Source organism: Ranitomeya imitator, chromosome 2, assembly GCF_032444005.1.
Source record: "Ranitomeya imitator isolate aRanImi1 chromosome 2, aRanImi1.pri, whole genome shotgun sequence".
Taxonomy (NCBI): Eukaryota; Metazoa; Chordata; class Amphibia; order Anura; family Dendrobatidae; genus Ranitomeya; species Ranitomeya imitator.
The window spans coordinates 380981838-380997586 of NC_091283.1; the positions used below are offsets into that span (position 1 = coordinate 380981838).

General features: G+C 46.2%; 1 protein-coding gene across 1 annotated transcript in view; it reads left to right on the top strand.

The window, feature by feature from the left end:
- The window catches only part of LOC138666629 (uncharacterized), a 292085-nt gene extending 276855 nt beyond the window's left edge, over nt 1-15230 (top strand). Inside the window, 1 exon segment of the mRNA XM_069754825.1 lies at nt 10474-15230. Within this exon segment, the coding sequence (XP_069610926.1) occupies nt 10474-11063 (590 nt within the window). The 3' untranslated portion in view covers nt 11064-15230.
- Nucleotides 15231-15749: the final 519 nt, after the last annotated feature.

Here is a 15749-nt window from a genome sequence, read left to right on the forward strand (position 1 = left end):
GTGTTCTGTTGGTAGTTTATCCTACCGGAATGTCCTCGATAGTGAGTATTTTTTGGCAGACATGCCAACCATGACAGTCTTTGTCTCCATGTGGCTTGTGATAAGATCTCGCAATGTGGACTAACCTTGCAATAGTCCTGACGAGTTTCATCCAATTGGAGAAGCGTTCGAAGCGCTGACAACCGAGGGTGGAGGTTGGTTTTGCATTCGTGGCCAGAGCACTGACCTCGGAGCGGACTTCTGGATCATCGTCCGGATCCTGGATGCTGAAGAGTTCCTGAACACATTCACTTCCCTTCTGTTCCAGCAGAAACTTTGGACCTGAAAGCCAAGAAGAGTTAGCAAAGGAATTTATAGACATATAGGGGGATATAGTGCCACTGTTCAGGTTTGGAAGACCTTCTTATTCTCTCAATGCGGTTACTGACGTACACGTAGAAGCACCTTGTTTGGTTGTAGATGTAACCTAAGACAACTTTACTGTCACTGTAGTATTGTACGTCATCTATGTGAGTATCCAGCTCATGCTGAATAAAGTCTGCGAGTTCTACTGCAAGCACAGCCCCACAGAGTTCCAGCCTGGGAATAGTGTGGTCAGGCTTGGGAGCCAACTTAGCTTTGCCGAAAACGAACCCAACATGATCTTGATTGTCAGATCCCGTTACCTTCAGGTAGACAACAGCTGCAATGGCCTCCGTGGATGCATCCGAGAACACATGGAGTTCCGTCCTGGTGCTAGCAGCAAGTGAGATTCCAGCGTAGCATCTCGGTATATGGATTTTATCCAAGGCACACAAAGACTGCTTCCAGGTTTCCCATTTTGGTTCCTTACCAGGAGGTAGAGGGGTATCCCAGTCCTTGACAGTTTCGGACAGCTGTCTCAGAAGGGATTTACCTTGTATGGTAATTGGTGCTACGAATCCCAGTGGGTCATACAGGCTATTTACCACTGACAGGACACCACGTTTAGTGAATGGTTTGTCTGCACAGTTGATTTGGAATCCGAAGGTGTCGGCTGACAGGTTCCACCTCAGGCCTAAGCTTCTCTGCACAGGCGGACGGTCTGGTCCCAGGTCTATGTCCTTGAATCCAGGTGCGTGGTCGCTTGACTCAAAGGCTCTCATGACAGCCGGGCTGTTTGAAGCAATTTTGTGCAGTCTAAGCTTAGCTCAGTACAGCATATGTTGGGTCCTTTTGAGTAGGTCGATTGCAGCTTCTTCTGTAGGTAGAGATTTTAGTCCATCATCTACGTAGAAGTATTTCTCTACAAAGTCTCTGGCGTCTGTTCCATACTCGGACTCTCCTTCTTGTGCGGTTCTCCGCAGGCCATATGTTGCCACAGCGGGTGAAGGGCTGTTCCCGAATACGTGCACCCGCATGCGATACTCCACCATCTCTTTGCTGGGGTCATTGTCCTTGTACCACAGGAACCTGAGGAAATTCCTGTGGTCCTCTCGGACTATGAAACAGTGGAACATCTGTTCAATGTCGGCGGTGATGGCAATGGGCTCTTTCCTGAACCTCATCAACACTCCTACTAGGTTGTTTGTCAGATTAGGACCTGTGAGGAGGACATCATTGAGAGATACGCCTTGATGTTTGGCGCTTGAATCAAAGACAACTCTAATTTGTTTAGGTTTCTTCAGGTGATATACTCCAAATGAGGGTAGGTACCAGCACTCCTCGTTTTCCTTTAAGGGAGACGCTGGCTCCGCATGGTTGTTATGGAATATTTTGCCCATAAAGGTGACAATGTGTTCTTTCATCTCCGGTTTATTGCTTAGCGTGCGCTGGAGAGAGTTAAATCTGGACAAGGCTTGTTCACGATTGTTCGGGAGCCTTACCCTGGTAGCTCGGAAGGGTAAGGGGAAAACCCAGTGATTGGTTTCGTCCTTAAGGAACTCATTGTCCATTATCCTGACAAATTCCTTGTCTTCCATAGATGGGGCTACTTTGTTGTCATCCTTAGTGGTATGAAACACCAATTTTCCCAAGTCATCTGCATAGGGAGAAGGGATAACATCAGGCAGCTGTACAGAATCTGGAAGCTTTTCCTTCACCTCATAGTGATGAGGACATGGTTTGCAGAAGGTAGTGCGCCCGTCTCGGCGTACGTACGTCTTAAAGGAATGGACTCCTGTTTGGTCCAAGCATACATTTCCTATGACTACCCACCCCAAGTCAAGTCTCTGGGCGTAGGGGGCGTAGTCAGGACCATTACACTGTTGGCGGACCTTATGTATCCTCAAATTGTCTCTGCCGAGCAGAAGTAGGATTTCAGCATCTGTGTTCAAAGGTGGGATAACGCTGGCTAGGTGCCTTAAGTGTGGTTGGTGGAAAGCAGCTTCCGGGGTAGGGATCTCATCCCTTTGGTCTGGTATTTGATCGCATTCAATTAGCGTAGGTAGGGGTATTTCTACGTCTTCATTGACAGGAGAAGCGATGAAACCTGGTGCTCTTCTGCCGCTAGTCTCTATGCGCCCCGAGCAAGTATTCAGAGTGTAGGGCGTTGCTGGTCCCTTGATTCTAAAGGCTTCAAAGAACTTAGGTCCAGCTAGGGATCGATTGCTCTGATCGTCAATGATGGCATACATTTTTACAGCCTTCTCTGGTTGCCCTTCTGGATAGACTCTGATTAGGCATATCCTGGCACAGCATTTAGCACTTTGATTCTCCCCACATACCTCTGAGCATGAGCAGGACACAGCTGTGGTGGACTTGGCGTGATTCTGTGGCTCCCCGCCATGGTTTGTAGCGGGACCAGAGGTAACTGCGACTGCTGGATCGCTGGTGACTGAGCCTGGGTGCAAGGCTGATGGGTGTCTGTCGCTATGACACTCTTCACACTTAATGGCAGATTTACAGTCCTTGGCCATGTGTTCTGATGAAGCGCAGCATTTGAAACATATCCCAAGTTCGCTGAGGATTTTCTTGCGCTCCTGCATGGTTTTGGACCTGAAGCCTCTACATTTGTTCAGTGAGTGTGGTCTTTTATGAATGGGACACTCACGATTGAAAGACTTATCCCTCGACGGAATAGTGTACTGCTTGTCGGCAGGTACTGCAGGCGATGGCAGGTTAGTCTTTCTGACGCTTACACTGTTCCTTGAGTCCTTGCGTCTATGTGCGACGCTTTCATACCTTGATGAAGGTGTTGCTGGAGCTGCAGTGTTAGACTCCAGGAAGTCGAGGCTAGGGTCGTTCCTCATTTGGGCTTGTTCGTCAATGAACTTGCAGAACTGAATGAACGGAGGAAAGGTGACGTCATGTGACCTTTTATACCTGGAGACGCACACTGCCCACTTCTCTTGCAGACTGTGTGGCAGCTTTGAGATGATCGGGTTCACCCCGTGGGCAGTGTCCAGGTAGCACAGTCCAGACAGACGAGGGTCTCTTTTAGCAAGTTCCAGCTCCATAAGCAGGTCACTTAAATCCAGAAGCTTTTGGGCTTCCTTAAGGTTGATCCTTGGAACGTTCTGCAGTCTCTTGAATAGGGACTTTTCTATGGCTTCAGCGCTGCCGTAGGTTCTTTCAAGTCTCTGCCAGGCAGCAGCGAGACCTGCTTCAGCTTGCCCCACATAGACGGTCCTAAGACTCTTGATACGGTTTGTAGATTCAGGACCCAACCATTTTACCATGAGGTCGAGCTCCTGCTCCGCGGATAGGTTGAGATCAGCAATGGCGGCCTTGAAGGTTGCTTTCCAGGCTCTGTAGTTCTCTGCACAGTCGTCGAATTTTGAGAGGCTAGTGCTGATTAGCTCCCTGCTCACCATGAACCTGGCAAACTCGGACATGTCTGATCCTTCACTCCTTGTTACCATATTAGCTTGTGGTGCCCCTCGGGCGTATAAGCTGTGTGGCGTGGAAGGGTGAATTGTTCCCGGGTAGAATGATGTCGCTGCAGGGTTGAGCTGTGGTTTAACCTCTAGAGATTCCGATGACTGCTGCTTGAACTGTGGAGGCGGGCTGGAGTGTGCCTTGTGGTCGTCTTGCGAGGATGATTGTTCCTGAGGGGGTACATCACGGCGTTGGTCTTGGGTCTCTGTAGGGGCTGTGGGTGATACTGGCACCATAGGTTGGGCTGACTTGGACGTTTCCGCAATGTTGGGTTGAACGTCACTGGAGAAGGTGTGCGCTGCAGGTATCTGTTTCTGCACGTAGTCTCTGGTACGAACAGCTGGGTCGTCTTCTTCCTGTGGTGGCAGGCAAATTGGGTCGAGGTTTTGCTTCAATGCTTGCTCGAGTATTTTTACTTCGGCTAATGCAATTTCTTCCTCCATTTCTGTTTGAAGAATCTTTGCTCTAGCCTCTGCTTCTGCTCTCTTCGCTTCTGCTTCTGTTTTCTTTTCGGTGTATGAACGTCTTAGTTTGGACCGCTCTGCATTTAAACGGGCCTCTAGGATTCTGTCGCTGAGGGCTGAAGTTCTTGAGCAGGATGATTTGTATGACCGAGCAGAGTGTTTAGACGAGGCTGACCTGTGCGATCTAGTTTCTTGCAGATGGGTGATACGAAGCTCCGCTTTATCTTTGGCGTCTTGCACGGCGGCGTCCCTTTCTCTGTCTGTGGAATCTGCCTTGCTTAACTCTGATAGGGCTTCATCGATTTTAGATTCTTTTAGGAAGGCAGCATACTTCGCGGACAGTCTCTTGTATCTGCCGTGGGCCACGTCTAGCTGTCTTATAGTGTCCTGTAAACCCGCTGCATCATTTTTATGGCGTTGGACGCTTGACATAAGGGAGGCGACTCGTTCCCATAGGTCGTCCAAGTTGTCATTGAACTCATCCCTTGTGGAACAGTAATTCTCGAGGACCTTTAATGTTGGCTTGATGGAACGTACTGGTCGTGCATCTGGGTCTGCTGTGAAAGCGGGCTCTGCTTCCTGGTCTTCATAATGGACAGTATCAGGTTGTATTTGCTCTGTTTCAGCATTGGGGAACTGTGGAAGGTCCTTTTCGGCCATTTTGATTTAAGGTGCGCTGTCCCTTTAAGAAACTGAACCTTTGAATTGGGGGCTGGAAATTGCGGTGCAGCTTAGTTGCGACCCCCTGATAAGATTCCCAAGGTGTTGTTGGAGAATTGTGGGGTTCTGCGGTCCGACGATCTGCAGCAGTGTGGTATAATACACAGAGAGTCTTTATGTACAATGCAGTCTGAGGTGATGCTGCAGGAGATTTCTTAGCAAAGCAGGGCTGCAGTATGTGAGCGGGCAGAGAGCGGGCACGTGAATAGTGATATAAGGGTGATTCTGGCCGGGCTTCAAGGCAGTCTTTCGACTGTTCTGTCCCCACATGAGGCGAATGGAGGTGTGGTTGATTAATAAGTGTTGTGAGAGAGAAACGTACCTCCGTATTTCTTCGATGTGAGGCAGACAGGACCAATGCTGCTCAGCGTCCAGAGAGATGATGCACTCCAGAGATTGTGTAATCCAGACTTGTTTATTTTGTAGATCTGGACATACAGCGTATAACTGGTAATACAGAACTTCTCCAGAAATGCAGGGTAGACAGGGTACAGTAAGATGTAGCACCAAGTGTGTCTGCAAGTGTGAGCAGCATGAGAGAGTGGTCGAAAGACTGATGCCTTCCTAAGCCCAGTTCAAAAGCACGTCCTCTCACAACAGAAAGTAAACTGGAAATGGCTGCCAGAGGAAGAGAAGATTTGACCCCTGAACCGGATGTAAGACATGCCCACAAGAAATACATGAAAAACAAGCTGCCATACAGAAAAAGGCCATTGGGTGGCAGCAGAGTAAAATATAACAACATACATTGAAACTGAGGAATATACATGGAACAGCACAGTTCCATTATATCCTTCCTGAGCACCGGTGCCCAAAACTGGACACAGTACTCCATGTGCGGTCTAACTAGGGATTTGTACAGAGGCAGTATAATGCTCTCATCATGTGTATCCAGACCTCTTTTAATGCACCCCATGATCCTGTTTGCCTTGGCAGCTGCTGCCTGGCACTGGCTGCTCCAGGTAAGTTTATCATTAACTAGGATCCCCAAGTCCTTCTCCCTGTCAGATTTACCCAGTGGTTTCCCATTCAGTGTGTAATGGTGACATTGATTCCTTCTTCCCATGTGTATAACCTTACATTTATCATTGTTAAACCTCATCTGCCACCTTTCAGCCCAAGTTTCCAACTTATCCAGATCCATCTGTAGCAGAATACTATCTTCTCTTGTATTAACTGCTTTACATAGTTTTGTATCATCTGCAAATATCGATATTTTACTGTGTAAACCTTCTACCAGATCATTAATGAATATGTTGAAGAGAACAGGTCCCAATACTGACCCCTGCGGTACCCCACTGGTCACAGCGACCCAGTTAGAGACTATACCATTTATAACCACCCTCTGCTTTCTATCACTTAGCCAGTTACTAACCCATTTACACACATTTTCCCCCAGACCAAGCATTCTCATTTTGTGTACCAACCTCTTGTGCGGCACGGTATCAAACGCTTTGGAAAAATCGAGATATACCACGTCCAATGACTCACCGTGGTCCAGCCTATAGCTTACCTCTTCATAAAAACTGATAAGATTGGTTTGACAGGAGCGATTTCTCATAAACCCATGCTGATATGGAGTTAAACAGTTATTCTCATTGAGATAATCCAGAATAACATCCCTCAGAAACCCTTCAAATATTTTACCAACAATAGAGGTTAGACTTACTGGCCTATAATTTCCAGATTCACTTTTAGAGCCCTTTTTGAATATTGGCACCACATTTGCTATGCGCCAGTCCTGCGGAACAGACCCTGTCGCTATAGAGTCCCTAAAAATAAGAAATAATGGTTTATCTATTACATTACTTAGTTCTCTTAGTACTCGTGGGTGTATGCCATCCGGACCCGGAGATTTATCTATTTTAATCTTATTTAGCCGGTTTCGCACCTCTTCTTGGGTTAGATTGGTGACCCTTAATATAGGGTTTTCATTGTTTCTTGGGATTTCACCTAGCATTTCATTTTCCACCGTGAATACCGTGGAGAAGAAGGTGTTTAATATGTTAGCTTTTTCCTCGTCATCTACAACCATTCTTTCCTCACTATTTTTTAAGGGGCCTACATTTTCAGTTTTTATTCTTTTACTATTGATATAGTTGAAGAACAGTTTGGGATTAGTTTTACTCTCCTTAGCAATGTGCTTCTCTGTTTCCTTTTTGGCAGCTTTAATTAGTTTTTTAGATAAAGTATTTTTCTCCCTATAGTTTTTTAGAGCTTCAATGGTGGTATCCTGCTTTAGTAGTGCAAATGCTTTCTTTTTACTGTTAATTGCCTGTCTTACTTCTTTGTTTAGCCACATTGGGTTTTTCCTATTTCTAGTCCTTTTATTCCCACAAGGTATAAACCGCTTACACTGCCTATTTAGGATGTTCTTAAACATTTTCCATTTATTATCTGTATTCTTATTTCTGAGGATATTGTCCCAGTCTACCAGATTAAGGGCATCTCTAAGCTGGTCAAACTTTGCCTTCCTAAAGTTCAGTGTTTTTGTGACTCCCTGACAAGTCCCCCTAGTGAAAGACAGGTGAAACTGTACAATATTGTGGTCGCTATTTCCTAGATGCCCGACCACCTGCAGATTTGTTATTCTGTCAGGTCTATTAGATAGTATTAGGTCTAAAAGTGCTGCTCCTCTGGTTGGATTCTGCACCAATTGTGAAAGATAATTTTTCTTGGTTATTAGCAGAAACCTGTTGCCTTTATGGGTTTCACAGGTTTCTGTTTCCCAGTTAATATCCGGGTAGTTAAAGTCCCCCATAACCAGGACCTCATTATGGGTTGCAGCTTCATCTATCTGCTTTAGAAGTAGACTTTCAATGGTTTCTGTTATATTTGGGGGTTTGTAACAGACCCCAATGAGAATTTTGTTACCATTTTTCCCTCCATGAATTTCGACCCATATGGACTCGACATCTTCATTTCCTTCGCTAATATCCTCCCTTAAAGTGGACTTTAGACAAGACTTTACATAGAGACAAACCCCTCCTCCTCTCTGATTTTTACGATCCTTTCTAAACAGACTGTAACCCTGTAAGTTAACTGCCCAGTCATAGCTTTCATCTAACCATGTCTCGGTTATTCCCACTATGTCAAAGTTACCTGTAGATATTTCTGCTTCTAGTTCTTCCATCTTGTTTGTCAGGCTTCTGGCGTTTGCGAGCATGCAGTTTAGAGGATTTTGTTTTCTTCTGGCTGGGGGAGCCCTCCGCTTCAACCCCGCTGTCTGGGTCTGAGCGGTCAGCCATGGCGTCCTCCACATGGGTAGCTTCCTGGTCCCTTTCCCGCTCTCTTCTTCGTGGGCGGTTTCGTTTCTTGTTCCTCCGCCCCCCGTTGAGGATCAGGAGGCGGATCTCTGCTGCTGACGGACACGTCCTCACGGTGCAGAAGTATTTAGACTGGGCGGCCATTATCTTTTGCGCTCTCCAGCTTACTCACGCCCACTTCCACGCCCTTCTTCTTCTCCTGCACTCCTCGTGGCGCGGCAATGGCGGCGGTTTTGGTGGGAATCTTGTGGCAACAGCAGTACACAGTCTTTGCACCAAATCACTGTTCGAAGGCACACATGACCCAATTCTTCAGGCTTAAGTAGGATCCTGTTCGTGACGCCAAGTTGGAGCGCCCCCAGACACAGGGCCACGAGTTACTCGGTACCGGTCCTTTCTGCTCGGTTATGCGGTTGTCACGGTGGCTGGACCCGGTAGTGACCCTGCTAAGGGGCGTCCAATAAAGGTGATAATACAGTCTGTCAGGGGTTCGTGACGCCACCTGTGGTGTTCGGTCAGGGTGACCGACGCTGCTGTGGGGTCCGCTGGGGTGATGGAATGGCAGCTGGATGGTATACCCTCCCACAGGTGAAGTATGTCCCCAGGGCTTCCCAGTAAGGTAGATGGTGATGGTGTGAGGTGCAGGCAATAACGAGGACACAAGGTTGCAGTCTCTTTACCTCTTTACTGAAGGCTTCAATATCCTCAGTCCAGAGCACGTTCAACCGGGCTATCAGAGACCAGCCGGTCCGATGGGCACATCCAGAGTTTCCCTCGCAGATGGAAATCGTTGCCTACCAATAGCGCCTGTGCGTTGTAGTCCTACCCTGCTGAGCATTCGGAATAGTCCTCACAACTGCTGCTCTCGTTCGTTCTCTACAGCTTTCTCTCTCTCTCTCGTTCTTTGGTTCCAGATGTTGCTAGTTTCTAACGTCCCCCAGATATGTTATGGCTAGGACGCCACCCGTTTGATGGGAAGGCTTGGAGGTCTTCCGGGACCCTAGAGACGCCCCTCTCCCAATGTTGTCCCCTATGTCTTCGTAGGTGTAGAAGGTAGACAGCCAACCTATGATTAACTGTCCAGCGGAATTTGAAGTAAGGCCTGAAGTCAGTTACTCCTACGGTGATCCGGCCACCGACTACGCGCCTCAGTAAAATGTTGCCTCTCTTTCTCGGCACGACTCTTACTGGCTCTCCTTTGTGCTGATCTCGTTTACACTGTTCCACAATATTCTTCCCTTCGTGTCTCTCTCCTGGATACCGCCGCAGGGTGTGCAGGCACGGTTCCGTTACGTTCTGTTCTGTTCGCTAGGCACCTGCCAGGTTCCCACGCCTGACAGGGACCCCCCTGTGCCTTCTCCCTGCAACACCCCCTGCCACGGGATGTTGCCTGGTTCCAACCCAGTCAGCTTCTGACTAACTTCCTCCCCAGCCCCTAGTTTTACCAGTGTGAGGAGTGGCCCAATAAATAAAGCCTTTTTTTCCCCCTAGTGGCCGGAGTGTGAAGTGTAATGTGTTCTGGTGATACCTGGTCAGGAGAACTCCTTAGTGCCATCAGACATACCACTGCTCCCCTTAGCGGCAGAGCGCTATACTGCAACGACAAGGTCTCTGGGGCGCTGCAACTCCATAAAAGTCGTTACTGATAATAATGAGAAATGTTCTTCCACACTGAATGCACCAAAGTGTTCCAAGAATCAGTTTTCAAAATGAGACCACTGGGCTGCATCATGCTGGTGCTTTTGTGAGAAGGCTGCATGGCCTAAATATGCTACCATGGCCTGCAGCATCTCCAGACTTGTCTCTCATCAAGCACATCTGGTATGTCTTCAGTCGAAAATTACAAAGTTGCCAGCAGTGGATCTTGATGATTTGTTTATGCACTCAACAGTACACAACTTTCCTCTCACTGATACAGTACCATGCCAAGGCGTGTAAGTGTCTGTATTTCCACACGTGGCACTCATATTCTAAATTTAATAATTTGAGATGATCAGAAAATGTTTATTTCCATTTTTTCATCATTTGTATACCATTAACTTGTTTATCCATCCTGTTATTTCCATAATTGCTTGACTTTTCCTTCTTGTTGCTGCAATTTCAATGTTGAGAAGTGTAATATTATAATTATATAATTTCAAGGTAGTCTTATGGAAAAATAACAAGTTAAGTTTTGTTCTTGGCAGATGACTGTACCAGGAGCTCTGACCGATATCTGATGTTTTCTGATTTTGAAACAGATGATCATGGTTTCACACCAGATACATTTGAAGAGCATGCCATTATACAAGATCTACCTCCAGACCTTGACAGAAAAATGTTATCATCTGATCCTTTTCAGCAGGTTTTATCTTCTGATTCGTCAAAGATAGATATTCAACATTCAGTCTGTTATGTAATTTTTTCTCCAGAAAGTGCTCACAAAGTTGAAAAGCCATATTCATGTTCAGAATGTGAGAAATGTTTTACACAGAAATCACACCTTGTTCGGCATCATAGAACTCACACAGGGGAGAAGCCATATAAGTGTTCAGAATGTTGGAAATGTTTTACTAAGAAATCAAACCTTGTTACGCATCAGAAAATTCACACAGGGGAAAAGCCATTTACATGTTCAGAATGTGGGAAATGCTTTTCAGAGAAATCAGATCTTGCTAGACATCAGAGAATTCACACAGGGGAGAAACCATTTTCATGTTCAGAATGTGGGAAATGTTTTAACCAGAAATCAAATCTTGTCAGACATCACAGAAGTCACACAGGTGAAAAGACATAATAATCTTCAGAATGTTAAAAGTTATTTACAGAGAAATTGGGGTACATTCCCACGGACAGTAAACGCTGCGGGTTGGACGCTGCATACATCCACAGGATTCAACCTACAGCGTCCACATGTTACAGCATAGTGGATGGGATTTCAAGAAATGCCATGCCCACTATGTGTCCGGAGATGCCCGCTGCTTCCCTGAGGAGACAAACATGCAGCGTATCTTTCCAGACTGCAGCATGTCAATTTATCTTGCGGAGATGCAAGGCTCTGCAAGATAAATGTCACCTGTACAAATGTATTGGACGCAGTTCAAGGAACACATTCAAACTCACCCAAGTTCAAAAGCCAGCAGCGCTTTGGACGCAGCGGACATGTGATGTGTCCAAAGTGCTGCCAAACACTAAAATGTCTGCAGATACCCTTAAATTGTTGCATGTCAGAAAAATTAAGTAGGCATTATATTTTTATTTTAATCCCTTCTTGTTGTAGGGCTTAAAGGAGTAGCTGGGGAGATACAAATGTATTTCAATCTATTAGAGATGATCGGATCATTTTATGATCCCTGGTCCACGATCCAGGTCAATGCTCTGTCTGTGGACAGGAACGGCACAATGGTGACATCTCTCTAGCCTGGCAAATCAAACACTGCCCCGCGGAATCCGGAAGCTCAGGAAATTTTCACAACTTCAGTCCACGGACAGAGACCACTGACCTGGACCGTGGACTACGGTTGCGTAAAGCGATCCACTCATCTCTATAGTCTACTTTCTGTCTAAAACTATAAGGGCTTATACCTCTCTGCCCGTTCTTAGATCTAACTTCATGTGATTTTAGTACCTCTCTCTGTGGCCTCACGTAAAACCACTAGTTCTGCTACGAAGTGCTCCTTCTCCTTTCTGGGATGTTATGTCAGATGAGTGCGTGTGGATAGCATCCTGCTGCACATTACCCATGTACCTGTCCTTCAGAAATGGTTAATAGAGTATGTGGGAAGGTTTGATGTCCACCTCTCATTCCCACGCTCATTCCACGCTGCCTGCACCTTCATAGCTGTTATATAAACTGTCATTTCCCTCTCCCTGCTTCTTGACAGGTCATATACAAGCTGTGAAGGTGCAGACAGGCAGGCAGTGTAGAAAGAGAGTAAAGGTACCTTCACACTCAGCGATGCTGCAGCGATACCGACAACGATGTCGATCGCTGCAGCGTCGCTGTTTGGTCGCTGGAGAGCTGTCACACAGACAGCTCTCCAGCGACCAACGATCCCGAGGTCCCCGGGTAACCAGGGTAAACATCGGGTTACTAAGCGCAGGGCCGCGCTTAGTAACCTGATGTTTACCCTGGTTACCAGCGTAAAAGTAAAAAAAACAAACAGTACATACTTACCTACCGCTGTCTGTCCCCGGCGCTCTGCTTCTCTGCACTCCTCCTGCACTGACTGTGAGCACAGCGGCCGGAAAGCAGAGCGGTGACGTCACCGCTCTGCTTTCCGGCTGACCGACGCTCACAGCCAGTGCAGGAGGAGTGCAGAGAAGCTGAGCGCCAGGGACAGACAGCGGTAGGTAAGTATGTACTGTTTGTTTTTTTTACTTTTACGCTGGTAAACAGGGTAAACATCGGGTTACTAAGCGCCGCCCTGCGCTTAGTAACCCGATGTTTACCCTGGTTACCAGTGAAGACATCGCTGGATCAGTGTCACACACGCCGATCCAGCGATGAAATAAAGTTCTGGACTTTCCTCAGCGACCAACGATCTCCCAGCAGGAGCCTGATCGTTGGTCGCTGTCACAGAGAACGATTTCCTTAACGATATCGTTGCTACGTCACAAAAAGTAACGATATCGTTAACAATATCGTTATGTGTGAAGGTACCTTAAAGGGGAGGGTGAGCATTACCCTAGCACAGACTTTGATAAGCCTTGGTGATAGAGGCATGGCTTACAAGCAGTAGGATGCTAGCTATGCCCCCTGAGCTCTGACAACATCCAAAAAGGGAGGGGAGGCACTTAGGAGCAGTGCCAGTGCTATCATGTGAGGTCATAGTGAGAAGTAGTAAAATCACATGCAGCTACATCTAAAATCAGGCCTTCATAAGTTTAGACAAAATGGAGATTGAAATACATTTGTATCTCCATTTGAGTATCCATTTAATAGTACACCCTATGTCAGGTCTGCAGGTATAAACTTAGCTAAGGTATTGAGTCTGCACCATATCTTGCTCCGATTATTCCTGTTTAACCATTTATTTGCTGCAATTACTATCAGAAGTGTTTAAATGGCACAATTGCTGGCGTTTTTGATGCAATCATGAAGAGCCGATGGAGTAGCCAGGGTCCTGTTGAAAGCCCCACTGCAGCCATCTTGGTGCAGCTAAATGCCGTGCTTACGCATGCACGAGACCTGCGGTAACAGAGTGCCGAGCGTAGCATGTGCGCTCACAATGATACATCACCTAACTACTGACTTGCTGCGGCTTCGGAACAGGTGCAGATATGAAATTAAAGTGAGGACATACACCCAGATTCAGGGCGCATTTCCGGGGACCTGATACTCAGTACGCAAGCTCTGCATTCATTAGGCATTTGCCGTGCCATTGGGGCAGTCCAGGGAGTTAATCAGGCTGCGATGGGCTTAAATAATTTTAAGAGGACCGTGACTGAAAGATTAGAAAGCGACACCCCTAAGTCTGAAAAAGCAGGTATGTGATGCAATTACCTAAGGATAAATTGCTTTTTTAGATAAATAGTGGGAAGTTTTTCCTGGCAAAACTAAGTTAGTGATGCACATTGCATTACTAACAAGACAATGGGAGCAGTTTAATATTAAAAAAAGGTCATGACCGGTTTCCTTTAAAGGGGTTAGACAACATTTTCTCAATTGCTACACTCTCCTCTCAGAGCTCTTCGTCGACATTACAGTTTTCCCCACCCGCTGTCGTCCTTTGCTGCTTGATTAATTGCTGCGTCGATTGGTTTTTCACCGGATTATCATAGAGATGATTGCATTTTCGTGGTACCTTCTGATATCCCTGTTTTGGGGCGGAGACGGCCAGTCTGCATTACGGACTTTTATCTTGATCTAATATTAGCAATTAATAAGAGAGCTCACCATGATGACTTTTGGTTTTCCTTAGATCCATAACCTAATGGATAGGAGAAGCTTTTCTATTTTTTTTGCATACGAGAAAATCACTGATAAAACATTAATTGTAAAAGCTGACTGAACTCTGATGAAAAGTGGTCCATTGTTTCACACATGAGAAATAAAAGGAACATCTGAATGAGCCCTTACATGGTTTAAAAAAAAAGGGTATTTTTCATTACTTCATCAAGGGATGAAGAAGAGATGAATGAAGGAAAAGGAGAATAGCTAAAAATATAATGCAAGAACAAATCTGCAATACAAGGGCAAGTTTCCCTCCTGATTAGCACTCAGAGAATTTTATACTTATATACAAGTATTTTATTTTGATCTAAGTAATCATCTAAGCCTTTTTAACCTCATCCCAACATATAACGTTCTGGTACGTCCAATGTTGTGTCCCTTGTTTTGATGCAAGCTCAGGAGCCGAGCTTGTATCATTACCAGAGAACAGCGGCTGTGTTATACAGCCAGTATCTGTCTCTAACAGCAGCGGGTGGAGCTTTGCTTCTCCTGCTGCTGAGCTTCACCTGTTACTGATAACCACTTAACGCTGTCAATCCCTATCAGTAGCATTTAATGCGAGTAAACCGTACAGAACCCCATTCTGTGCACCTATTGCCCTTCTCAGTTTTCTGAGACGCGATTGCGAGGTGCTGATGAGTTGCTATCACAGCTGGGGGTCTGCTTAAGGAGATTGTGATTTTTGCGGTATACTGAGGCATTGCAGTATATAGGATAAGCAATCAAAGTTTTTAAAAATATGTACAAAAAATATATAAATATTCAAATCACTACACTTTCCAGAATTTCATCCTTTGTCTAGATTTTGGTTTTAATGTCATTATGTGATATTTTTGTCTTCAGATGTCTGTCACGTGATGTCCCACTGCCAATGAGAAGTGTAAGGGGATGTGTGAGGGTGACGCGGGGTATTTTTTTGTATCAACAGTTTATAGTAATTGTAACATGTGACTGTCAGTAAGGACATGATTTTTACTATGATGTAAAGAAATAAAAGCATTTTTGTGAGTTCCGATACATTTTGTTCACTTTGTGGATTTGGGTTTAGCCAAAGCAGCTGTGTGCTAGGGAGGAACATAATAGCGGGAGTGGTGATAGGTAGAAAGGAAATATTCAGAAGATGGGCACCCAGATATGCTGCTGCTACAGTGAGCACATATGGCTCTGCCTCATACACACGGCTCTGCCCCATACTCACGGCTCCGCCCCATACACATGGCTCCGCCCCATACACACAACTCCACCCCATACACACAGCTCCGCCCCATACACACAGATCCTCCCCAAGCACACACAGCTCTGCCCCATACACGCAGGGTTCTGCCCCATACACACGGCTCTGCCTCAGACACACAGGGCTCTGCCCCATACACAAACGGCTCAACTCCAAACGCGTTGTACAAACGCGGCTCTGCTCAGTACACAGTACACACATGGCTCCGCTCCATACACCTCGTACACATATGGCTCAGCTCCGTACACCTCGTACACACGTGGCTCTGCTCCGTACACCTCATACACACGTGG